Source organism: Lontra canadensis, unplaced genomic scaffold (assembly GCF_010015895.1).
Source record: "Lontra canadensis isolate GAN:19392208 unplaced genomic scaffold, GSC_riverotter_1.0 scaffold11, whole genome shotgun sequence".
NCBI lineage: Eukaryota > Metazoa > Chordata > Mammalia > Carnivora > Mustelidae > Lontra > Lontra canadensis.
Genome location: NW_022631005.1, coordinates 11,853,902 through 11,878,850, shown reverse-complemented (window position 1 = coordinate 11,878,850; position 24,949 = coordinate 11,853,902). Strand labels below are relative to the sequence as shown.

General features: G+C 35.4%; 1 protein-coding gene across 6 annotated transcripts in view; it reads left to right on the top strand.

Annotated features, from left to right (window-relative positions):
* The window catches only part of MBD5 (methyl-CpG binding domain protein 5), a 178,788-nt gene that overhangs the window by 121,194 nt on the left and 32,645 nt on the right, over positions 1-24,949 (top strand). For 5 of the 6 annotated variants that reach the window (XM_032856105.1, XM_032856102.1, XM_032856103.1 and 2 more), the window contains 3 exons: positions 5,510-5,612; positions 6,692-6,872; positions 12,519-14,654. In XM_032856105.1, the coding sequence (XP_032711996.1) occupies positions 5,510-5,612; positions 6,692-6,872; positions 12,519-14,654 (2,420 nt within the window). The remainder of the gene's footprint in view (positions 1-5,509; positions 5,613-6,691; positions 6,873-12,518; positions 14,655-24,949) is intronic. The other variant, XM_032856106.1, reaches the window with a different exon arrangement.

Genomic DNA, 24,949 nt, shown 5'->3' with positions numbered 1-24,949 from the left:
TTTTTTAATCCCTTCGGCCACACTGTATCTTTTGATTGGAACATTTAGTCCATTTATACTTGAAGTAATTATTGATATGTGTGTACTTATTGCCATTTTGTTGTTTTCTGTTTGTTTTTGTAGTTCTTCTCTGTTCTTTCTTCTCTTGCTCTCTTCCTTTGTGATTTGATGATGCTCTTTAGTTTTATGTTTGGATTCCTTTCCCTTTATTTTTTGTGTATCTATTTTTTCTATTTGTGTATCTATTTTTGGTTTGGGGTTACCATGAGGTTCATGTATAACAACCTATACATACAGCAATCTGTTTTAAGTTGGTGGTCACCTAAGTTTGAAAGCATTCTAAAAAACTACATTTTTGCTCTCCCTCTACCCATGTTTATGTTTTTGATGTTATGTTTTACATCTTTTTATTTTATATATCCTTTAATTATTGCAGATATCATTGATTTTACTACTTTTGTCTTCTAATCTTCACACTAGCATTATGAGTGGTTGATCCACTACCTTTCCTGTATATTTGCCTATAGCAGCGAGATTATTTTTTTCTTTCATATATTTTCTTATTTCTAGTCATGGCCTTTTCTTTTCTACTTAAAGTAGTCCCTTTAATATTTCTTGTAGAGCCCATTTACTTATGATGAATTCCTTTAGCTTTTGCTTGTCTGGGAAACTGTTTATCAATTCTGATTGATAACTGTGCTGGGTAAAGTATCCTTGGTTGTGAGCTTTTTCCCTTCAGCACTTTGAATTTATCATGCCACTCTCTTCTGGCCTGCAAAGTTTCAGCTGAAAAATCAGTTGATAGTCTTATGGGAATTCCCTTACATGTAACTAATTACTTTTCTTTTTTTTGGGGGGGGGGGTGGAATTCTCTCTTTATCTTTAATTTTTGACATTTAATTATATGTTTTGGTGTAGACCTGTAGGTTTATCTTCTTTGGGACTCTCTGTGCTTCCTGAACCTGGATGTCTCTTTCCTTTCCCAGGTCAGGACATTTTCAACTATCATTTTTTAAATAAGTTTTCCAACACTTTCTCTCTTTCTTCTACTTATGCAACCCCTAAATATAATGTGAATGTTAGTATGCTTGATGTTGTTTCAGGGGTTTCTTGAACTGTCCTCAGTTGTTAATTTTTTCTCTTTTGTCATTAAATTTAGGCTATTTCCATTACTCTGTCTTTCAGATTGCTGATCCATTTTTCTGTATCTTCTAATCTGTTGTTTATTCCCCCTAGTGTATTTTTCATTTCTGTTATGGTATTCTTCAGCTCTGATTGGTACTTTCTTTTATTTTCTATCTCTTTATTGAAGTTCTAAATGTGTTGTTCATCCATTGTTCTCACAGTTCAGTAGCCATGTTTTTGACCATAACTTTGACCTCTTTATCAGATAGATTGTTTATCCCTGTTTGTTTAGTTCTTTTTATGAGATTTTATCTTGGTTTTTTGAACATAGTCCTCTGTCTCCTCATTTTGCCTACTTCTCTGTGATTGTTTTTATTTATTAGGCAGTTCAGCAACCTCTCCTGGTCTTGAAGAAGTGGCCTTATATAAGATGTCCTATGAGGCCTAGAAGTACAGTCCTCCCTAACCACCAGAGTCAGCTGCTACAGGGGTATCCCTCATGTGGGCATTATGTACCATTCTGTTGCCTTGGGGCCACAATTGCTATGGATGTACTGCTGGGCAGGGCTGGCCCCTGCCCTGGCTGGATTGTGGCCTGAGGGTAACTGCTGCAGGCTTGCTGGTGGGCAAGATTAGGGTCTTGTAGGCTGCAAGGCCTGGCAGAGATGCAAGGTTGTGTAGAGCTCAGAGCAAGGCACACCCCCTTTGCATTAATGATCTAGTAGGAGGGTTCCACAATGGTGCCCACCAGTGCCTGGATCAGTGTGGCAGAATGAGGTGGCGGAAATGACTGTCCCCAATGTCTTAGTCCTTGGGGAGAGGCCCTGCTGCCTCCTGCTTCTCCAGCAGACTCTCCAAGATTGGTAAGTAGGTATCTTCACTGTGGCCTATGCACTGTTCAATCTAGTGTTTTTGCTCTAGTTTCTGGGTCAAGTGAGTCTATGCATGAGCCCTTTGAGAGCAGTTTGGTTTGGTTTGTTTCCTATAATCATGTAGTTTTTCTGGACGTATTTTCTGTTGGTTTTCAAAGCCAGCTATTTTGGGGACTTGTCCCTCCTGTGCAATATCCAAGGGTTGGGTTGTCTGATGTGGAGCTTAAATCTCTTATTTTTTAGGGAAGAGTTCCATAACTTTTAGATTCTTCCTGACTGTGGAACTTCATGCCTCGGGTGTGGTTTTTTTCCTTGTTGAGACTGTATCTCTGCCACTTCCACACACCTTGGTGCTGACCCACATTGTGGAAGCTCTCTGTTCATCTAGTTCCTAAGTCTTTAAGGAGCACTATTCCATATGTAGTTGTAAGTTTATTATGTCTATGGTAGAGTTGAGCTCAGGATTTTCCTACACTATCATCTTGAATGCTTAACCAAGTTTTAGTCTTATTATTAAACAAATACCACCTAAGTTACTTATTTTGTAGTTTATCAGGAAGTATATGAAAGGTTATGATAATATAAATCTTTCTTTGTGGTGTAATAAAAAAAACTATCAGAAGCAGACTTAGGACTTTTTAAAGGATATCACATTGCATCATTACATTAATTAATGTAATGTAACCCCATTACACGGCATTAATGCTATTTCTTTCAGTGTGGTTATTTGTATCCCAGCTTCAGTGGAATTCTGTATTTGAACAAGGATGTATTTATATAAATGAGATCTTTTCTATTGTATAAATACAAATGATTTCATAGCTTAACAACTCAAAAGTCAGTTCAGATTTTCTCTCAGGTTTGTTTGCTTTGTGTAAGTTGTTTCTTGGGGGAAACTTAATTACCTATTGAAATTGTTTTGCACGTAAGTATTTTATTCCTGAAATGGTAAAGATGTGCCCTATATTAATTGGAGTGAAAGGAAAAGAAAGCAGGGAATGTGGGGCTCATCCCACAGTAGATAAGATGGACAAGGACACATAAGTTTTTCAAAGTGTTCCTATTGCCAGTGTTGTTTAAAACTGCTAAAAATATTTTGTTGTAGGGACGCCTGGGTGGCTCAGTTGGTTAAGCAGCTGCCTTCGGCTCAGGTCATGATCCCAGTGTCCTGGGATTGAGTCCCACATTGGGCTCCTTGCTCGGCAGGGAGCCTGCTTCTCCCTCTGCCTCTGCCTGCCTACCTGTGCTCGCTTTCTCTCCCTCTCTCTGACAAATAAATAAAATCTTTAAAAAAATAATAATAATATATTTTGTTGTAATATAGCAAGATATCAATGTTACTGTTCATATTTGTGGTTATTCTAGGCTATAAGGAGCAAATATATATATATATATATGTATATGTATATGTATATATATATATATGTATATATATATATATATATACATATATATATATATATATTCAGCTTAGAGCAAATAAGTCTAAAATTTTAATAATTTAAATTTTTTACTTCATCTTCATCCCAATGGAAGATACATCAGCTTTTCAGATTGCTGAGAGCTAAGTTAAATCAAGTTAGGTTTAGGAATCTGTCATTCATCTTGTTCATTCATGATTTTCCAAGTGTAAGTAGACTTCATTAACTGGTACTGTGAGTTCTCCCAATTCAGATCTATACACTAAGAATTATTTCAGAAACAAACTTCACTAGATAAGGTTAAGTACCATCAAATAAATTCAGTCAGCATGGTTTTTATTTGTTTGTATATATAACTGGTTAAATTACTACTTAAACATATATAGGAGGCTAGTCCTCCTTCTGTAGCTCCCTTCTCAACATGCAGTTTGCTTGTAATTTTTAGGTTAGTCTCCAGCTGCTCCTGCCTGAGGGTAACACCGAGGCTGCACATTAAATTTCCCACCTACCTCCAATCTTTTGAGCTTTATCTGTGCCGTTAAAACTTGTAACTATTTTTTACATTAATTATTACTCCCAAAAGTTAATTAAAGAGCTACAGCTGAAGGAAAGAACTCAACTGACTGATTGAGAGGAAATGTTTTTAAAGTGTCTAGAGTAGAGTACTCTAATGGAATTCAGGAATTTTTGTCTTTGGGTTTAATTTTACAGTTAAATTCCTCTAGGATTCAGTCTGTACACTTTCTTTAACTGTAAAATGCTAGGCAGTTTCTTTTCACAAAATTCATTAATTCTTCATATGACAACTAATTGGTAATCTTGTTTTATCAAAATTACCAGACCTTCAAAGTCATCTGGTTGCCCCTACCGCTAGGGTGGAACTCAAGTCTGTAATACGGGAATTACTTTTTATATATCATCTGAAAAAAATTGTTAGTCTAAACAAATGAATGAGTCAACAATGTGGAAGATTTTAATTGAAATTTTCTATATTCGTAAGTCACTTATATGATTGTCCATAAAAATGAATTACATTTTAAATCTGGTTTATTTATAGATCTAAAACTATTACCTCTGTTTTTGTATAGGCAGTCTGTCCCCAGTAGAGTAATGCTTTGTATATAAAATGACGAGTATCATTTCTGGATAAATTTAATCAGAAGGCTAAAGTGAAGGAATAGTCATAAATAAAAGATATTCTTGAATGAAAAATATATGATAATTTTCAAGCATAATATGCATTTAAGTTATAAAATCAACATATTAATAGTATAAGTCCTAAGGTACAAATAGCCCATTTTAAACTGACCTTCATTGTAAATAAAAATCAAAGACTTATCCTATCATCTGAATTAGTATCTAATCTGTAGACTTAAACTTGATCGGTATTCATGTATTAAACTGACTTTTTGACCCACAGAGTACTAACATTGAGAGCACTACCCCAATTACCAACCAGAAGGCCTGCATGGCTCCTCTTTACTTGACAGTCTGGTTTAGTTCTTCAGTACAATTTGAGTTGGGCCACACTTGTCTATCTTCAAAGAAAAACATGGATTGGGGAAAAAAGGAAACTCTGTTTTTACATTGGGGCAATATAGCTCTAGACTCCAAAACTGAAGGGAAAAACTTATTAGCTCCAACTTTTATAGATTTAGTCACTTTCTGGTTTGACTTCCAACATGTTCCTAAATTTCAGTCTTTCCTCAATCAGCTTTAAAGGTAGATTTTCTAGTTTAAAATAATGGTTACTTTCATGTAGTTTTCTTGGTCCTTCTTGCATGCTTCTGTACTTCTTTAAAAATAGCATTTTTTTTTTCATCCTTAGTGCACTCTTGGTTTTCAAAATACTTTTACTTAATTTTCTATGAAAATCTCTATTTTTCTGAGAAATAGTTTGGTTAAAAGAAAGAATGATAGTGTTAAAGGCTATAATTTAGTAGATAACATAATATTGACAAAGCAAATGTTTTTTCCTTAGTAGGAAAATGTTATCTTGTAAAGGACAGTAAGACTATAAATTATGCCTTTTTTCATATGATATGTGCAGTCAGAATTATTTCCTGATGTTTTTTTAAACTATTTTTACAGTCCCAGTGGGTCTTTGTTATCTTGCTTGGAGCAGGTTAAAACATACCTGCTTACTGACGGAACATGCAAGTGTGGCTTGGAATGTCCTCTTATTCTTCCCAAGGTAACCATTTCACAATAGATCTATTGGCAGTGCTGTATTTTTTTAGGTGTTTCATATATTTGTTTTTCTCATGTGGCATTTCATTTTTATATTACTTCTCCAATCATATATGCACTTTAAAGTCTTTATCTAATTAGATGCCTTGCATATGTTCTGGAATGCTTAAAATTGTAGGAAATATTTAAGTCCTGGTCATGTTCAAAAGTGACAAACCTATATTCATATTAAGTATTTCATCAGAATCTCTTTAGCACCTTTTTATTTGAGCTATACACATGCTTATTGTTTAATAGTGCATTTTCCCCCTACTATAACTATTCAATCTACGTTATGATTTTTTTGCGCTGGTGTTGATAAATCTGCCACAAATATATCTAAAATCACAAGGCTGAACCCTCTGAGCCAAAAGTAAAACTGTTTTAGTCCTTTGCAAGGTAAAAAATACAGTTATTTTAAATAATAAAATATTTTAGAATAGCATAGAAACAGGTCACTGTGTTCTGAATATCTATTATGTGCTAATCTTAGAACTAAAGTTTAATGGACAGCTTTTCCTTTTATTTGTGTCACCACATTCACCCCCAAAAAAGCATTTGAAACAGCCTATAAGTATATACACAATAAGTAATAAGATTTTTTTTAAAAAAATAGAGAAATAGATGTTTTAAATCCATGAAAAAGTAATATTAATACAGTAATAAAATAAAGCCAAAGAAAAAGTAAGCATGTAGAAATGTCAGTTCTTAGAGGTTTTTAAATGTACCGTAATCTGTTTTTGTACTGTTATAACATTGGGAAGTATCTAAAATTGCAAACATTATCGGGTATTATAACTTTCCATACATTTATCTTGATTTGATTGTCTTATTTTCATTATTTACTTTGTCAGTAAAATACAAGAGTTTATCAGAAGTATTTATTATACTATATATAAGGTTGTTTTCTTAAATTTAAAAACTTGAGTTGGTTTTATTCAAATTTATGGTTTAATCTATGCAAAACTTTTCTTATAACAAGAGAATTTTTTTTAATTTAATGTTTTCACAGACATATTCTAAACAGAGAATTTTTTTTTCCAGGTGTTTAATTTTGATCCTGGAGCTGCTGTGAAACAGAGAACTGCAGAAGATGTTAAAGCAGATGAAGATGTCACAAAGCTATGCATACATAAAAGAAAAATCATTGCAGTGGCCACACTTCACAAAAGCATGGAAGCCCCACATCCTTCTCTGGTGCTCACCAGTCCTGGGGGAGGAACAAGTATGTAATGTGGTGAAAGGTTTAGAAATTTTTCTCCCCATCTTCTCTCCTGAGGAATCACTGGAAATCACTTAGCCAAACATTTTCTGAGTCCCCTTTTTAAAACACACAGAATGCTTTTAAAGTTGTGTGTTTTATCATTTTTTGACAAATAGCAAATTAGTCTGAAAAATTCCTATGAAGTTATCTCCCCAGGTTTCCTATTTAAATCATTGAGTTAACTGAGCAGAATAAACACCAATTAACACATACAAATGCTATGCAAGTATACAGAGCTGAGCTAACAAATGAAAAAGTATCATTGATTTTTAGGAAACAAATGTAACATTTCTCCTAGAGTTGGTTTGGATGTGTGGTATCAAGTCCTCAAACAGAACCAGCAATATTGTCCAGAGCTAACAGCGTTATTCTTTTTTTTTTAAGATTTTATTTATTTATTTGAAAGAGAGATTATGTGTGCACACGCATGGGGGGGGCGGGGAGGGGGACTGAGGGAGAAGCAGACTCCCTGCTGAGCAGCAAGTAGGGCTCATTCCCAGAGTCCTGGGGTCATGACCTGAGCTAAAGGCAGATGCTTAACTGACTGAGCCATGCAGGTGCCCCCAGTGTTATTCTTTCAGACACTTAGTAGCTATTTCTTGAACACCTACTAAGAGAAATTACCTGATCAAGAACTTTTCATACCTCCACCACACACACACACGCACACACACACACTACACACGCTTTTATTTTTTAAAAATTTCAAAGCTACAGAAAAATTACATAACAGTTCACTGAGCACCCAAGTACCCTTCATTTAGCTTTGACAATTAACATTTTGTGGCAAAAGTTGCAAATATTATGACAGTTCATCCCTAAATACGTCAGCACACATTGATGTTCACCTATAGAAATCACAATCTAATTATCATATTCAAAATTTAGCACTTACTATCTAAAAAGCAGTATATAGGGTTGCCTGGGTGGCTCAGTTGTTCAGCATCTGCCTTCAATTCAGGTCATAATCCCAGGGTCCTCAGATCTAGCCCTGTATCGGGCTCTCTGCTCAGTGGGAAGTCTGCTTCTCCCTCTCCAACTCCCCCTGCTTGTGTTCTCTTTCTCATTGTCTCTGTCTCTGTCAAATAAATAAGGTCTTTAAAAATAAAATAATAATAATAATATACAGTGGATATGATTAGAAAGTAGTTGTCCTAATAATATCTAATTATCTCAGTGGTCCTAATAAATTCTAATTGTCCTAATAATTTCTTCAATTCTTAAACCCAGGGTGCAATCAAAGATCATACAACTGCACTAAACTGTTATACTTCTTTAATCTGCACCAATTCCCCAGTCTTCTAAAATCTATTTTTGAAGAATCTAATTCAACTTTACAGATATTCCTCAGTTTGGATTTGCCTGATTATTTCTTCATATTTATTTATACTCAGGTTAAACACAGTTTAGTGGAATATTGCATGGGTGATGTTATATCATTAGGAGATACAGAATATCAATTTATCCCATGTTGATGACATTAAGCTTGAGTGCTTGGTAAAGTTATGTATATCCAATTTCTCCATTGTTAAGGTAACTTTTCCCTTTATAACTAATCTGTAATTTGTGGTAAATTTTCCCTTTTAACTAATCTGTAATCTGTAAAAAATATGTATATAATTTTTTACATTTAAGATGTAAAAAATACTTTGAGACCCAGAAACTTTTTGTGTGAATTAGGATGTGAGCTCCCTCCAAAATATTACAGTCAACTTAACAGTTGAGTAATAATTCAAGATAAAATATGGCTGAGCACCAAAGCATTTGTTTATGAAGAATAAGCGATTCTGTTCTCAGAGTTCTGAAAAATAGGAATAATGAGTATAACTTGTAATGATCAGAGGAGGTTTTATGGTAGACCTCAGATTTGAACCAGCCCCGGAAAATAGTAAGATTTGGACATCTGAGGGGAATAAGAAAATTCTTATTCAGTATGAGTATAGCATAATTAAGAGATGATGTGGAAACTAATCTGAATTGAGTGAAAGATTAAATTTGCATAGGTAAGTTGAGGCTAAATTACTACCAACTTTAGATACAAAAAGGAGCAGTTGTGACATCATACAGGTAATTAGAGTCACACTTAGAACTCATGTGAAGAGAGCAAGAAGAGACAAATTTGGCAGTTATTAACAGAGAACTCTTCTTCAATAACATTCCAAACTTTGAAATTTAACAGGAATGATCAGAAAAATTTCTCCACTAAGGTATGTAAAAAAAAAAAAATTTTTAGGGAATTTTTCTTTTTCTTTTAATGAGCTACATTTTTTAAAATTCAAAGATATTGCAACAATTTAAAGACATATTTAATAGTAATAAATTATCTGAAATTTATCATTATCTTGCCACCTTGATAAAACTATGTTTTCGTTTTGCATATTACCTTGCATATATCTGCTACCATTCTTATATCACATTATATCAATTTTACCTCTTTCTACAAAGTCTCCCTTGTCACTTTTTTAATGACCCTAGCAGAATCTTGATCTAGGTCCTTTGTCATACCCTATACATACAAGTTTCATTATTGAAATTAAAGGTAAATCTTTAACCAGTATAGGTATAAGAGGTATATCTCCATCCCCTTTTAAAATCATATGCTTTATTGGATTAATCGCTATCCTTTTACTAGCTTCAGACATAGCATTTATTTTAATTTCCTAATATTCAACTGTATTATAGGGTTGGTATTTAAATAAAAGTTAAGGAGACTCAAGTAGTACTTTTCACTCCTCTTCATTTTACATATATGAGGATATATTTAGTTTCTGTCTCTTATTTTGAAAGGTCTTCTATTGAAAGCACTTGATGAGTGCCCAGCATTTCCGTTTGCCAACTCTTGTAATACTTCAGTTGCTAAGTATAACACAACATCAGCATGACTTTTGTTTGTTTATTCAGTATTCCTATCATTTTAAAGATGATAACTATTTTTCCCCAGGTATGGGAGAAATCCTTTCTAAACCACAGCTGTTTTCTAAATTCTGTTGAATATAAGAATGCCAGTGTCTGTATTTTTAAACATTGAACTGTACGTAATTATAGAAATAACCAAAAAAAGACATAACTCAGTGGTTCTGTTACTAATAAGGATACAGTTCATCACATAATAATGCTAATGATGTTAATATAGACAACTGTGCTCTCACTAGATGCTAGGTGCAATGCCCCAAATATTTTCCATATATTACTTCTTTAACTATAAACTTTAAAGTTCTGTCTTTAACAAGAAAATAAGTTCAGTTGGGTTTATCTTCTGCAATTCTCTTGTATCATTGGTTCTCAACTTTTCATATATTATGTGCAGAAACCACTCTATCAAATAATCTTTACCATGCCAGAAACAGAAAGCCTACTTTTCCAAGAAGAATATATATTCACTTCATTCTCTTATTTCTTTAATGCAACCTACCTAGACTTCTGTATACCTCAGGTTGAGAACCACTGTCTTAGAAATTGTATGAGGGGCACCTGGGTGGCTTAGTGGGTTAAGCCTCTACCTTCAGCTCAGGTCATGATCTCAGGGTCCTGGGATCAAGCTCTTTGCTCAGCAGGGAGCCTGCTTCTCTCTCTCTCTCTCTCTCTCTCTCTCTCTGCCTACCTGTGATCTCGATCTTTCTCTCTCTCTCTCTCTCTCTCTCTGTCAAATAAATAAATAAATAAAATCTTTTAAAAAATTGTAATGATATAATTTTACCTGTATACTGTCTAGCAGGTAGGAGAACTATATTTATCTTAAGTCTGTGATTGTCCATTTAAGTAAATATACCTCTGATTCCAAGTGAACCCAAGTATACTTGCTAATATATTGCTAGCCTCAGAATTGGGGTAGCCAATATATAGTATAAATAGTACCACTTTCATCACCTGTGCCTTAATGGACTCACTGACATTTTCTCACAGAGCCCAGCCAGGGCGCAACATCCTTTTGACATAGCTCACTAAGCAGCCACCACCAGTTGATGGGAATTGGCATATGAAGCTGATTTTATTTGCCATCTGTTTTAGAAGGCACAACTTTGTAAATTGTTAAACATCCTCAGGGGCTAAAAAACTTAAACCTAGAATTCTGACATGATAGAATGAAAATTCTGTATGATGAGCAGACTTGCTTTTGTTGCCTATATTCTGTCCAATCTCCAAAAGAACTGAAGGGATTCCAAGAAGCCAGGGAGGGAGCAATGCTTGCTATAAAAAGAGAATACTCAGTTGGAACCCAGTAGTGAAGATTTTAGCATTCTGAGTAAATTTTGCATAGGAATTCTGTCCTAATAAAAGAATCACAGTCTTTTACCTAAGTTGGTTGTTACCTAAGGCTGTTTTTACAATAATGGCTTATCAAGGGCAAAGGAATTGCAATATTCTAGATTTGTTACAATTTTGTTACAATATTGCTACAGACTCGAAGAAGCTAAACATGATTGCACTATCACTGCACTTAGCTGTTGTTTGTTATCATTCCCATTTTAAAAGATTCAAAATCCCATTCACTTAATTCACGAAAGTTAAGGCTCTTTTGCTCTCACAGTGAGAATGTTGAGATAAGGAAGAGTTTTCTTTGCTGTCCTGAGCAAGTTTTAGTAAGGTAACAGAAAGATGCATAAGGTAACAAATTTTCTGGTGAAAATAGCAATGCAATACACAACTAATGAATCACTAAATACTACACCAAAAACCAGTGGACTGTATGTTGGCTAATCGAATTTAAATATTTTTAAAAAGCAGTGTATTTAGGTGCGCCTGGGTGGCTCAGTGGGTTAAGCCGCTGCTTTCGGCTCAGGTCATGGTCTCAGGGTCCTGGGATCGAGTCCCGCATCGGGCTCTCTGCTCAGCAGGGAGCCTGCTTCCCTCTCTCTCTCTGCCTGCCTCTCTGCCTACTTGTGATCTCTGTCTGTCAAAAAAATGAATAAAATCTTTAAAAAAAAAAAAAGCAGTGTATTTAAATTACAAGAAAATATGCCATACAGATTATAATTTTCTTTTTCTTTCTTTTTTTTTTTTTTGTATTTATTTGACACAGAGAGAGAGATAGTGAGAGAGGGAACATAAGCATGATGAGTGAGAGAGGGAGAAGCAGACTCCCCACTGAGCGGGGAGCCTGATGCAGGACTCGATCCCAGGACCCTGGAACCATGACCTGAGCCAAAGGCAGTCACTTAATGACTGAGCCACTCAGGCACCCCAGATTATAATTTTCTATTGTAACCATGTTCTTAAAAAATTCAAATCCGACAAGATAGTAACATCACCATTTCCATAGGGGCTGTCAATCTTGATTTTTCACATTATAAATATTAGAATGGATAATATGAGTATATACTGATTCAAATCCCCATCCTTTCTTAACTGATAAAAAGTAAACAAACATAATGACCAGTTATTGAGAACTTTTGGTCAACTGAGAGAGAATAATGTGTGTTTTTTCCATCGAAGTTTACTGTAGAGCCCAGAACTTTTTTTTTTAATTGCATAGAGTCACAGCTTCTGTTTGCAAATTTCTATTCCAGATGCCTTCCCTTCCTCAGTTCCTCCTTTCCTTCCCTCCACCCATGCCAACATAAAAGAACTGAGACCACTAACAGAATTTTTGTTTGTCTTTCACATCAGATGCAACTCCAGTAGTACCTTCACGGGCAGCAACTCCAAGATCAGTAAGAAATAAGTCGCATGAAGGAATTACAAATTCTGTAATGCCTGAATGTAAGAATCCTTTCAAGTTAATGATTGGATCATCAAATGCCATGGGAAGGCTATATGTACAAGAATTGCCTGGAAGCCAGCAACAAGAACTCCACCCTGTCTACCCCCGGCAGAGATTGGGCAGCAGTGAACACGGACAGAAATCTCCATTCCGTGGCAGCCATGGAGGCCTACCCAGCCCAGCATCGTCAGGTTCCCAGATATATGGAGATGGCTCAATCTCTCCAAGGACTGACCCACTAGGAAGCCCAGATGTTTTCACAAGAAGTAATCCTGGTTTTCATGGAGCTCCCAATTCTAGTCCTATTCACTTGAGTAGGACTCCTCTTTCTCCACCATCGGTAATGCTACATGGTTCTCCTGTACAGTCATCCTGTGCAATGGCTGGAAGGACTAATATACCTCTTTCCCCAACCTTGACTACAAAGAGTCCAGTAATGAAAAAACCAATGTGTAATTTTTCAACTAATATGGAAATACCACGAGCAATGTTCCACCACAAACCACCCCAAGGCCCACCTCCCCCTCCTCCACCTTCTTGTGCTCTTCAGAAAAAGCCATTAACATCCGAGAAAGATCCACTTGGCATTCTTGACCCTATTCCTAGTAAACCAGTGAATCAGAACCCTGTTATCATTAATCCAACTAGTTTCCATTCAAATGTCCACTCTCAGGTACCTGTGATGAATGTAAGCATGCCTCCTGCTGTTGTTCCTTTGCCAAGTAATCTCCCTTTGCCAACCGTAAAACCTGGTCATATGAATCATGGGAGTCACATACAAAGAGTTCAGCATTCAGCTTCAACCTCCCTGTCCCCTTCTCCAGTGACATCCCCAGTGCACATGATGGGGACTGGAATTGGAAGGATTGAGGCATCGCCCCAAAGATCACGCTCATCTTCCACATCATCAGATCACGGAAATTTCATGATGCCACCTCTAGGACCCCAGGCCACTTGTAGTGGTATTAAGGTTCCACCCAGGTCACCAAGGTCAACGATAGGGTCCCCAAGGCCATCAATGCCATCAAGCCCTTCTACCAAGTCCGATGGACATCATCAGTACAAGGATATCCCTAACCCATTAATTGCTGGAATGAGTAATGTACTAAATACCCCAAGCAGTGCAGCTTTTCCTACTGCATCTGCAGGAAGTGGTTCTGTAAAGAGTCAGCCTGGTTTGCTGGGAATGCCTTTAAATCAGATCTTGAACCAGCACAATGCTGCCTCCTTTCCAGCAAGTAGTTTACTCTCAGCAGCAGCCAAAGCACAGCTAGCAAATCAAAACAAACTTGCTGGTAACAACTGTAGCAGCAGTAGCAATTCTGGAGCTGTTGCTGGCAGTGGCAACACTGAAGGACATAGCACTTTAAACACCATGTTCCCTCCTACTGCCAACATGCTTCTCCCGACAGGAGAAGGGCAAAGTGGTCGAGCAGCACTAAGAGATAAGCTGATGTCTCAGCAAAAAGACTCATTGCGGAAAAGAAAACAGCCACCTACCACAGTGTTGAGTTTGCTCAGACAGTCTCAAATGGATAGTTCTGCAGTTCCTAAACCTGGACCCGACTTGCTAAGAAAGCAGGGTCAGGGTTCCTTTCCCATCAGTTCAATGTCTCAGTTACTACAGTCTATGAGTTGTCAAAGCTCTCACTTGAGTAGCAATAGTACCCCGGGTTGTGGGGGCTCAAATACTGCTTTGCCTTGCTCTGCTAACCAGCTGCATTTTACAGATCCCAATATGAACTCCAGTGCTCTTCAGAATTCACTGACACAGACCATACCTTTGAGAGGGGAAGCCGTGCACTGCCACAATGCAAACACTAACTTTGTTCACAGTAACAGTCCAGTCCCAAACCACCATCTTGCAGGTTTAATAAATCAGATTCAGGCTAGCGGGAACTGTGGGATGCTCAGTCAGTCGGGCATGGCTTTAGGAAATTCATTACATCCCAATCCACCTCAGTCAAGAATTTCAACGTCCTCCACTCCAGTGATACCAAACAGCATTGTTAGCAGCTATAATCAAACAAGTTCTGAAGCAGGTATGGTTTTATTAGAAAAAAGTACCCCAAGGTACTAAACTTTTCTACTTTTTTTAAAATTTGTACCAAAATATTTATTATGATAAGAAATGATCCTTTCCCTGTTGTGAAATTGTCATCATTTCTTTAGTATTTATAATTTTATTTACAGAATGCTAGGGATTTGTCTATTAGAAAAAAAGAACAAGCAAGGGGATTCCATATGTTTCCGTTATTTGTTGTCGATCTGTGTCATTTTGAATTTTGTTTGACTTTCAGTTGGTTTTATAACCATTGGACTCTAAACCACAAAAGAAGCCATAGAAGGCAGGGTTTCCTGGTTCGTGAGACATGTACTTACTTGGTCTATGCCAACACAAAAGTCGTTTCCCCTAGCTTTTGTTTGTATTCAGGTAAATGACGCTCATCTTGGAAAACCCAAAAAGGCAAAAATAAATGGATTTTTTTTGTTCTTGCTGCTGACCAGAAAGAGGTGAATGGATAGGAAAAGGTAACTAGAAGTTGTATGAAGTAGAAAGCTGCCTTCTAATGTGTTCTCTTATCCTAGTTTGCTATCCTTTATTATTATTTGTTTGAGAAAATTCAAAAGTGGATATTGGCTCCTCCCTTTAAAAAAAGGTAATAATTTAAGTTTTCTAATAAAAAAAAGGCTTGAAAACCTGATTTCCAGAATTTTTGATCTTGAAATTGTTTTATAGTTTTCTTGTAGAAGTTAACCATTATTTTTACTGTTGACATTAAGGTTTTGAACCCAAATTTATTCTATCTCTTCATCCGCTATAATGAAGGAGACAAATTTATTTAAAAGTAGACACATTAGAATGAACTGTGTTTTGTGCAATAGAGTTATCAGAAATTGTTATAAAAATCAGTAAAGAAGCACTAAAGAGGTGAATTCATTGAGACATCAGAAAATCTGACCATGAAAAGAGTAGAAAGAATACCCAAAACCCAACACTAAGGATTTGAGAGGTTTATAGGAAATGACAGGGAGGAAACAAAAGATAATGATAGAGACAGCATTACTCAGATATGAAAACAGTGGGCTTTGCAGACCAGATGGCTACTGGAGATGAGGAAATTGCTGAGGCTTTTACTAATAAGCTATTTTGTAGATATGTATAGACTGTAATATACCATCATGCTGGAAAAGCATTAGAACCCACAAGCCTGTGTTGCTGATAGTAAAATCCAGTGTTTTCCTTCCTGGTGTCACTACTTCAACCTGCCATCCTCCACAACTTGTGTTATGTTTTATGTCTGGATGTCAGTGTTTCCTGAAGAACTGCTCGTTGATCCTCTTGTGTGAAAAACAATATATGGTGGAGAAGATAATCGAAATGATTAGTGCCTTCTTGATATTCTTAATCTAAAGAATCTCATGAAACTATTTTCTATGTGTTTAACAGGATCCTTGTTCCAAAGGGGCTTCCAACTTTTCAATGACTCATGTTCTTTTTTAAATAATTCCACACAAGTGAAAATTTAATCTTACGCTTTTAGAAGATTAAAGCCACATAAAATCCATAACTATTTTAAGATACACCGTATTTATTAAGCATGCCTTCAGTCGTTTAGATGAGACATTGTTAGTCTCCTTGTATTATATATCTTTACATAATTGATACCCCTTACCTCAACTTACTTTGTTTCAGGTCTGAGTTCATATTGCAAAGTGTATATATTTTATTAATGATGTATTTCAATTTATCCATAATGGAAAAGACCAACACTTATTTATATTTTTGTTTCTTCTGAATGTTAAGTTTATAGACTTATTTTATGTAGTCTTGGACATGTATTTTCTTGTTCCATGAACCTCTGTAAAGCATCAGATCTGGATTGCCAGCGCTGGGAGTGTCAAACACACAGGTTGAAATGTATTAATATTAGAAAAGTGTTAGCATTGAAATAGATAAATGGGACAAAAATAAATGTCTAGTAATGATATGGATGTGACCAATCATGTGTAAGCTAACAGAAAGCATTTACTTGATAAAAATCTAGGTCAGTAAGAATTTTTAAAATATTAAACCTAATAAAATTAAATACTAATTAATGTACGTAGATCTGATGTGCAGTGGGTTGTGAAAATGGGTAGATTTACTAATTAATGTAACTCTTTTGATGAGTTGAATATTTAAGAGGTCTCTAATGCCATGTTTCTTTTTGATACACAGTAAACTGTGTCAGCTAAATGTACTGTCATTATAATTGCTTAGCCTAAATATTTATTTACTCTGACACTTATTCATCCATCAAATAAGTACCAAGGCTAGGCATGCAGAGTGAGCTAGCTGATGACAGTCACAGCTATCTCTGTAAGTTCAGCTAGGTATTCCTAGCATACCATTAAGACATCAGAAGAAAAATGCATTTTATTCTTAAAATGTTGCTTATAGATATCAAGTACCTAGTATGTGCCAGCTTATTTACCTATATTATTTCTGATTTGTGTAGTTTCCCAAAGTATAAGGTATTATTGCCCCCATTTTAGAAATGAGCAGCTGAGGATCGGAGAACGTAAATAACTGTCCGAGACTATGCGTAACTAAGTTAAGATTTGAACTCAGGTTTATCTGATTCTAAAATCCATTTTCTTCCAAGCTGTGTAAGTTCTTCATCTAAAACATTGAGTAGTCAAAAATGCTGTTTTCACTGGGAGAATCTTTAAAAATACCCACCAGGTCAGGAATTAAAGCACATCAGTGTATATTAAAAGCCACGTTTGTAAATTTTTATGCACTTTTAGACAAAAGTTATTTTTGCCTTCTCTCTGGACTCTGGTATCATAGTGTATAATGAGATTGGGATATTTGTATCAACACAGATGAAATACCCAAACTTATCAAGAGAACCGCCCTCATTTGTGAATCACATTTGGTGACCTTTTTATTAATAGATTTTATCACTTCTTTTAATCAGATCAGAATGTGTTTCCTAGTGAGTGATATGTCAGTAGATCTTTGAAGGAGGCAACTATGCAGGTACTAGTTCTGCCCTTCCAAGCATGATAACACAGTGAGGGGGAAAGGGCCCCACAAGAACATGGTCCTGCTCTTCTCTGTGGTGACGGAGCCTGGACAGAACTCAAGCGACCGGCTCAATCCAGTGCCTTTTCCCACTCTCCTAAACAGCTCAAAATTGTTACAGTAAGGCTTCAATTAAGAGAAGAAACCACCTGCTCTGAGAACACTTAATTTGATTGGTAATTAATTTTCAGAAACTTCTTCTAAAGAGTTTTTCTATTATAAACAATGCAAACACTGATTTTTTTTAAGGCCTATATGTGAATTCCATGGGACATACTTAAAAATGTATTACATCTCAAATATGGGAATTGGAGGCAGAGGTAGTAAAAAAAAGAAAAAATCAGATAAAAAATATAAAATGCTTAGAAAATCTTTCTAAAATTTAAGACTATACAAGGCTTTATTAATTCTATTTGGTGTTTTGAAATTACCTTCCCATGAAAGCTCTCTGAACACTTTGCATTGTAACATTTACAGGTTTCTATTAACTTTTTGGACCTCAAATTACAAGTAAAGTTTAATATTTCCATGTAACAGATTTAGAAAATGACCGATAGGATACTTGCTGACATTCCTCAAGTTGTAAAGCAAAGCTCTGATGGATCTGGCAACCAAACCCCAAAGTTCCTGAGTCTCAGTCCAAACATTCAAACTGCTGAATGCAGGTATGTTCTGAAATCCATCAGTAGTGTACATTTAAAGCAACTTTCCGTTTATGAAGAGAGCCAAGTTTTACCATTTCAATGGTTCCAGCACGTGTCCTGTGGTGATTTGGTTTAGGGAGGAATCCAGAAGCAAGTGCCCTTGCCTGGCAAATTTTACCAGGCCCGTGCCTCCTGCCTGCTGCCCACTTGCTGGCCAGAGAACAAAACCACACATGCCAGGAACCCTGGCCTCTGACGAGGACCGAGTTCTGTCAGTGTCCATGTGGCCTGTGGTTTTTCACAATGTTCGAAGAACCAAAAAATATTTAGACGACTTTGCTCACCAACTTAATAACTAAACCTCACCTTCTCTATGGTGATAATCATGAAGTACAGCTTTTTCACTTTAAACCCCTTTTATAGTCTCTTATTTTTTCTAATAAAAAATATTTAATCAACTCTTCTAACCACATGAAAATAGAATCCTCTGAAGAGGCAGAGCATGAATTTGTACCAGAAGAGAAAATAATTCAAACATTGATTTGCCTTAACTCTTAAAGAGATATATTGACTAACAAGAATATAAATAAACCTATGAATAAATATATGCTCATGGATATTTATAAATTTTTTTAAAACTTTGGAAAAGAAAGTGTTTTTCTTTCAGCGCAGAATACATTTGATTGAAATTCAGTACAGCTATTAATATGGTAGGTATAAGAAAATGAAATAGAGACCACAAAAGAACACTTTGGATAAAAGACTGCAAAGTAATGAGCTTGGTTTTTTGTTCTATGTATTTATTCTCAGAACATGCCAGTAAAAATAAGTTAATAAATAATAAATAAATAAATAAATAAAGGGAAATTGTCATTCCCTACTTTTGAAGCTACAGGTGCAAAAAGATTATGGGATTAAAAATGCTCAAGGATGGATTATACTGTATAAGTTAGCCGTCTCAGGATATGAGAAGTTTGTGTAGAAGAAATTTCTTAGTCTTACAGGGAATAATGCAGAGGGGAGAAGGGCAAAGGCTCCTTTAAGGTTGTGACTGAATAAATAATAATTGCTATTAAAAGTATTTCCACCCACATTTTTAAATACTTAGATTTTATCCCTCATCTGATGCACAAGGCTTCTAGGTTCAGAGTTGCCTTCTGCTCTGTTTTTTAACCAAATACCAAAACTCTATTAAATTCTTGATTGTGTGATAAAAATCTATGTCTGTTCTTTCAGTTAAGTTTTTGCAATATGAGCCATGTCTTCTTTGCTGTAAGATATTTTTACAACAATGTCTTGCTGTTTAAGAAGGTTTCCTATGATCAGGGTTACACCCCTTGTTTTGTTTACATATTCCAGGTTTAATGTTTCCTTGTGAACAAAAGGAGTTGAAATATGTTTGACTTTAGACACAGAGTCTGTATAATCAAAGGTGGAAACAGAACCCAGAGTGGTGTGATATGTTTGCTGATTCAATGATCTATTCTGTACCTTTCAAGAAATAAATTGCCCCAGTGTGCACATTGGGAGAATTTTATTCCATTGCAATACACTGAACTCACTTAATGAAGTCACTAGAAATTCTTGAGTTCTCTAGGACATGCCTAAACTACTATTTACTAAAATCAAGTGGTCCAAAATCATTGACGCAGCTTTAAAAGTACCCAAACTCTAGGCAGTAAGTGTTAACTCTACAAGAATTTCACTCATTAAAATTATGCTTAAAAATATTTCTGTGGTATCATCAAAACATTTCATTTCTACAGGCAGGGAGTACTGGATAAATAAAATCGTAAAGCTCGTCCTTTATAGGAACTTATATCAAATACATTAATGCCAGTCAAGCAAAGAGTAGAGTAAACATTATTTTGTAAGAATTATACTTCTTGAAAATTCAAAGCAACAACTCACCTTCTTACAGATTAAAAATGGAACTAAGCAACAGCAGTCTGAAGGAGTTGCTGAGGTACTCTTAGGGGAGAGCTGCTCCAGGAAATTTCAGAGTATCTGTCCAAGACCCATGCGTACAGGTATAAGGGAGTATATTTATCACGGAGGCCCTAGAGCAGGACTCTTGTGCTGCGCAACTCCACAGGACACCTCTCATAATAGATAGCCTGATAGATATGCTTCCTGGACCACAACTCCATAGAATCTTCCCCACAGTTGAGCAACCCAGAGGTCTGGTTCTAAAGCAATGTTTTTCAATCTTTTGGTACTGCCTTCTACAGTGAGAAATTAACTTGCATTATAATCCACTAGATGCATGTTTTTAATTCAAAACAAGTTTCCTTAAAAAAACTCTTATCATATGTGATGCACTCTGATCTTTTTGATCCCATTCTGTCTTATCCTATCTTACTCTATTTTCTTTCTCTGAAACAGTCATGACCCACTGAAATGATTTTATCACCCACTAATGGAACATGACCCGGCACTCATACATAACAGCTTGCACAAAATAATACCCTAGTTATACAATGTATTCTTTTATTTTTTTATTTCATTTATCAAAATATAATCATTGGAGCATGCTAAATTGGTTTTGCAAACCCAAATAGGTCTAAATTGTCTTAAAATATTCCTGAGATAATTAACTCAGCAAATATTTGTTGAGTACCTAGTATGTGCTAAGCACTGTTTTAGCACTACAGACAAAGTAGTATCCAATGGAAGAATACAAAGTTAACTGTATTTATAACTCAGAAACTCAGTTTGCTCTGCTCGTTAAACAAAATAAGGAGCTAGAACTTCCGAATGGAATATTGAAGCATTTTACCTGTGACTCTACCCCCATATTCAGACAGCAGATATCCCACCAAGCAAGGGATTTAACCTTATTTCTCAATATTTGTTTCCTTAAATACATATGTTTAAAAACATTATAGGAAGCATTTGTAAGAAAATCCAAAACTGGGTTGAATAAACAATGGAAAATCTCAAGCATTTTTGCATTTATTCTAACAGTTTTCAGAGTGATTCTATGTGTTAAGAAGGGAAACAGAAATGATCAGTAGCCAAAAAAAAAAAAAAAAAAAAAAAAAATCACATCTCTCTCTTTTTTTTTTTTGTCTGACTCCATTAGCAGCACAAGACTGATCTTGATGATGAATCAGATATATTCCAATATTCAAGCTGCATCCCTTCCACTGGTTTTCCTCCTTCCCAGAGGGTTTGCCCTGTTGATGGTGGAGAGCATTTTCTAAGATGCTGCTATCAATCCCCTCCCCCTCTTCTCTTTGAGTGCTTTGGTTTGGGGTCCCTCCCCCCTTCCTTTTAGGAAAAAAATAGCCACTAGTCCCTAGGTCTTCCTGCCTACTTCTGGTAAAGAAATGCTAGGAATTTACCTGAGGATAGAAATCGATGTATTTTTGTACATACAGATACCATGCCATTAAAATAATGTCTTGTTGGAAGATCTATACTTCGCATACAAGTTATCTTTCTATTTATTTTTTTAAATCAATCCTTTAAGTATAGAGGAGAAGATTTTACTATTTCCATGGGATTGAAGAGTGAATTATATTTATTAGACTCACTAGGGCATGATGTTTTCTCTTCCTTCTACAAGCATTCATTTTTATTAAGGATTACCATTGACTTTGTTTGCATTTAAAGTACACTTGGCAAAGCAAATGATAAAGGTCAAATGGTAAAAGCATATCTTTTATATGACTCATTTCTTAGTTCTTGAATTTTTTATGGATAAAAATTAGTATTGGGGCATATTAACTTAGAATTTGGGCATATTGACTTAGAAAAAAGTTTTCTAACATAAAGTAATATTTATTCTAAATTAGAAATATAGATCAAACTGGTATAATGACATTTTTTAAAAAACCATATTTGTTCACTTGCCATCTCTGCACATCCAGAAATGTGTACAACAATATTAATACTTCAGAGCTGACCACAGAAGTGTTCAGCATAATATAAACACGACTTTTCTTAAAGAATATCAGTAACAAAGAAGAGAAATAAATCTAAAATGGTAGATATTACCTTTATTTTAAAAAGCAAATTTTTTTTTAATGAAGCAGGAAAAGACCTTAAGAATGAAACTAGTAATTGTAGGAAAATATCCTTTTCAAAATCCTAAGAAAAAAATTTACTGGTGCTATTTAGGTATGTACAGACACATACACACACACACACACACACACACACACACACACACATCATAAATTACATGTGGGGACAGAGTACCGTTTATATCTAGAAATTTACCCCACTGGACAAGCTACCACTGCCGTTGCCTGATTGTCCTGGTTTATTTCAGTCTCCAATTGGGTGTGTAGGCACGCGATCTCACACCAGGGAAGTTTGTTTGAGTGGCTTTCCAATCTCATCTCCTACTTCATTAAAAACAACAGACAATGAGAAAGAGAAATTATGCCAGTTCATGGTGCTGCTGGCTGGTGTAAAATAATCATTTTTTCCAATTAAAAGACTTCTCCAGCTTACTAACTTGTTCCAGGCTCCAGCTGCCTTTTAGTTGTTTAACTGCTAAATGTTTAGTGAATAGTTTGTTTAAAAAAAAAAGAAAAGAAAAGAAAAGAAAACAAAAAAACTTAGCTGTCCCTTTCATTAGTTTAAGCACTAAACATCTTGGCTAGGAAAAAAATCTCAGCTTTAAGAAAACATTTTTCCCCACATGCTTCAAGAGACCATATGGTTTTTATGCAGAGCTATGAAGTAGTTTTGCCAGAGAGTGCCTATGCAAGATTAAGTGGTTCAGAAATAAGTAAGCTCCAATTTTGCTCCAAATATAAAAATTCAAGGTCCTCTTTGGATGACCCTAAGCATGACTGAGTGACTTGAAGAACTCAGTGTACTTGGGGATGGACCTTTTCTTCAGTAAGGGGATTTTAACTTCCTGGAACACGTGAAGTCTAAAGAAACTTGTCCTATGCTACGCATCTTCTTGCCTGTCCCTTATCTCCGGGCTTTGGACCAATACTGGAAAGTCAGTTTTCACTTTTTCCACAAATGGGTGGTATGCCCTCCCTTACTTCCCATACATATACGCTATACACACAGATTTCTGAAAGTTGAATGTAGATTGTATGACCTTAATGGATTCTTTCAACCAACAATTTTGGAATGCCAACTATGTGGTAGAGATCCGTGTTAGGTCTTGGAAATAAGAAGTGATCCTTTTCTTTAATGGTTTAGAAAGATGATTTTAAATTTTTGTGCTGCTTGTTTAAGGCAGCAGTTTTAACCATGGTAGGAGGGTAGGAGTATGTGAAAAGGCAGCATATAATATTTTCAGTCACATTTCTTTGTTTTCAGAATACATGTCTCCATGCATTTATTATCTCCTTGTCTTTTTTTCTAATGACCTAATTTCTACTTGGAAGCCCTTTCTATCTCCTTTTCCACCCTCAAATCCCCAATCAAATGTTACCACTTGCTTAATTTACCCTAACACCTTCAGTTTTACAACTGTCCTCTTGCTATACACCTGTTAATCTCTTAGCATCTTGCATTATAGTTTCATTAGCTATATAAACAGAGCTTTAAAATCTCCTGATTCATATAAGCCTTCAATACGTGTGTATTTGAGAAAGGAAAAAGAAAGACAGATTTGTGTGTTTATCAATTTCCTAAACTCTACTTCCTGCAAGAAAAGGGCAGCATGCTCTTTTTGTTGTTGTTGTTTTGTAACACCATTTCTATCCCTTATTCAGCAGAGCATTCGTGTTTATTGTTGAAAATTAGAGAAAATATAAAATAGGCCTTGATTTTCATATTACCCTTAAGAAGCTTGTGGTGCTCACCAGCTTCTTGTTTGTAATACAAAAATACACACAGAGTAACCATATTTCTTTATGGTCATTGCTCAAGAATATTTAGATGGAGAGCTTTTAGAATAATGTCCCCATATGTCTACTTTCTTGCATCCTAAATATGGATGCTTCTCTCTTACAAAAAAGACAAAAATATTAATAATAGAAACTTCTAAGGAAACCCTACATCTATAAAGCCTTGCTAGAGTATTTTGAAAAATGGTCCTCTGACTGTGGTTAGAGGAATGGTGATCTGTACATTTAAATATGTCATTGTTGGTTAACAGATAGGAAATAAGGCCAGAGAAAGTGGTTACCAATAAATAAGAGTTGTTATTAGCTTGTTTAAAAAGATGGTTTCCAAATGCAAATAAAGCAAACTGCCTATTCATGGAAATAGCAAGCTTTCGGAAGCAATGAAATGTTTAAGGTGTTCATTGTTTTATTACAAATCTGAATTAACATTTAAAGAATTGTATACCACATGCCTACTTCAACTTTCAAAATGTTCTTACTCTACTCTTTGTGAACATAGTCATTGTTTCACGATAATATTTTATAAATATTTATATATTTTTAAACTGAGGTCTCTTTTTAAAAATCTCATTCTTTAAATGAAACACTGAGAACTTAAAAAAACAATGACATCTGGGAAATATTGCAAAGTTGTGCAATATAGAGATATTGTAGGTGTGTTGGATATACTGATGTATACTTACTACTATTACTACATCACCACTACTAACTACAACTACTAATGTAAAAAATAATACTGACAATGATAGCTCCTTTTATTTGTAGAGAATTTTACACATTACAAGCCTTTC